The following is a 2,459-nucleotide window of genomic DNA, read 5'->3' as shown; positions in this document are numbered from 1 at the left end:
CCCGTGCCCGTCCCGGTGCCCGTGGTGGCCGTGCCGGGCCCGGGGGTGTCGGCGGCGCTGCCCAACGGGGCCCCCCCGGGCCCCCCCCCCGCCCATGGCCGACGACAGCAAAACCAACCTGATCGTCAACTACCTGCCCCAGTCCATGAGCCAGGAGGAGCTGAGGAGCCTCTTCGGCAGCCTCGGGGACATCGAGTCCTGCAAGCTCGTCCGGGACAAGGTCACCGGTACGGACGGGGATGGGGGACACGGGGGACATGGGGGACACGGGGGACAGGGGACAGGGGGGACACAGACACGGGATGGGGGGGACAGGGGGAAAGGGATACAGGACATGAGGGAACATGGGAAGGTGGGACATGGGACACAGGACACAGGGACATGGGGGAGATGGAGCTGGGACAGGGGGACGGGACACAGGATGGGAGATGTGGGGAGCCAGGACACGGACAGGTGGGACACGGGAAGGGGGAACACGGGATGGGGGACAGGGCATGTGGATGTGGGATGGGGGGACAGGACATGGGGATGAGGCAGGTGGGACATGGACACGGGGACACAGGAGAGATGGGACATGGGACACAGAATGGGGGATGTGGGGAGTCAGGACGTGGACAGGTGGGACATGGGGAGAGGGGACGTGGACATGGGATCCCAGGGATGTGGGGGGACAGGACACAAGGACAGGGGAAGGTGGGACATGGGGGGGTGGGACACAGGAAGGGAGGACGTGGGACAAGGGGCACAGGACACAGGGACGTGGGGAGATGGGAAACAGGCACGTGGGAAAAGGGACATGGGACGTAGGGAGATGGGACCCAGGGATATGGGACCCAGGGATATGGGACACAGGGATATGGGACACAGGGAGATGGGACCCAGGGATATGGGACCCAGGGATATGGGACACAGGGATATGGGCAGGTGGGACAAGGGACCTGTGGGGACAGGGACAAGGGACTGTGGCTGTGGGGACGCGGATCTTGGGCACAGGAGTGGGGGACAGGGGTGGAGACAAGGGGGACAGGGTTTGGGGCCAGGGCCAGGCCTGGGCACACGGGGGGGCCATGGGGACAGGGCCCCCCCTGGTGACAGTGGCCCCCCCAGGGCAGAGCCTGGGCTACGGCTTCGTCAACTACGTGGAGGCCGGAGACGCCGACAGGGCCATCGGGGCCCTCAACGGCCTCAAGCTGCAGACCAAGACCATCAAGGTGCCCTGGGGGCACGGGGGTGGGCACGGGGGGGCACCTGGGGGGGCACCTGGGGGGCTACGAGGGTCCTTCAGGGTTGGGGGGCACCTGGGGGTCCTTTGGTGGGGAGGTACCTGGGCTTCCTTCAGGGGGCCCTTCAGGGTTGGGGAGGGCACTTGGGGGTCCTTTGGGGTGGGGGGGTCACCTGGAGGCCCTCAGAGCTGGGGAGGGGGCACCCGAGGGTCCTTTGGGGTGAGTGGGGCACCTGGGGGTCACTCCCATGGGAAGGGCGGATCCCCGGGTCGCTGGGGGGGACACACCTCTGGGCAGGTGACACCCCCCTGGGCAGGTGACACGGCTGTCACCGGGGAGGGGGGGGGTCCCGAGGGCTCACCTGCCCCCCCCAGGTGTCCTATGCCCGGCCCAGCTCCGCCTCCATCCGCGATGCCAACCTGTACGTGAGCGGGCTGCCCAAGGCCATGGGGCAGAAGGAGATGGAGCAGCTCTTCTCCCAGTACGGCCGGATCATCACCTCCAGGATCCTCGTTGACCAGGTCACAGGTGAGCCCAGGTGTGCCCAGGTGTGCCCAGCCCACCTGGGAGGGTGGGATGGCCCCGGGAATGGGGGTCCTGGGGGCCCTTGGGGTCCTGGAGGCCCTTGGGGTCCTGGAGGGGCTGGGATACCCCTGGGAACAGGGGTGCTGGGGGTCCTGGGGGGTGGGACATCCCTGGGAACAGGTTCTGGGGGTCTTAGGGATCCTGAGGATGGTTGGATATTCCTGGGAATGGGGGTCCTGGGGGTTCTGGAGTGGGTGGGGCCCTAATGGGGTGGGACACCCCTGGGAACAGGGGCCTGGGGGGTCCTGGGGGGGTCCTGGGCTGTGGGAACAGGAACCCTGGGGGTCCTGGGGGTCCTGAGGGTGTGGAGGGAGTATCACCCAGAGATCCCAGTCGGTTCCACGGGTGGGCAGGAACGTTCCCGGGGTGCCGTGGGGTAGGAAGTGGGACCCAGGAGGGGCATGTCCCTCTGACCCCCCCTCACCTGTGCAGGTGTGTCCCGGGGGGTGGGCAGTGGGACCCGGGGGGGGTGTATCTCACTGACCCCCCTCACCTGTGCAGGTGTGTCGCGGGGCGTGGGCTTCATCCGCTTCGACAAGCGTGTGGAGGCGGAGGAGGCCGTGCGGGGGCTGCACGGGCAGAAGCCCCTGGGGGCGGCCGAGCCCATCACGGTGAAGTTCGCCAACACCCCCGGGCAGAAGTCGGGGGGGG

The 2,459-nt window shown here is 68.2% G+C and overlaps 1 protein-coding gene across 1 annotated transcript; it reads left to right on the top strand.

The window, feature by feature from the left end:
• Window positions 1-12: 12 nt before the first annotated feature.
• On the top strand, window positions 13-2,456 carry LOC113980966 (ELAV-like protein 3; the record flags this gene model as incomplete). Its single annotated transcript, XM_027708215.1, has 4 exons — window positions 13-227; window positions 1,108-1,211; window positions 1,598-1,751; window positions 2,310-2,456. Coding segments are annotated over exons 1-4 (538 nt in total), but the record flags the coding sequence as incomplete, so codon positions are not given.
• Between the last annotated feature and the right edge of the window lie 3 nt (window positions 2,457-2,459).

The sequence above is a fragment of the Neopelma chrysocephalum genome, unplaced genomic scaffold, assembly GCF_003984885.1.
Source record: "Neopelma chrysocephalum unplaced genomic scaffold, ASM398488v2 Primary Assembly neopelma1_95730, whole genome shotgun sequence".
Taxonomy (NCBI): domain Eukaryota; kingdom Metazoa; phylum Chordata; class Aves; order Passeriformes; family Pipridae; genus Neopelma; species Neopelma chrysocephalum.
This window is presented reverse-complemented; position numbering and strand designations above follow the sequence as displayed.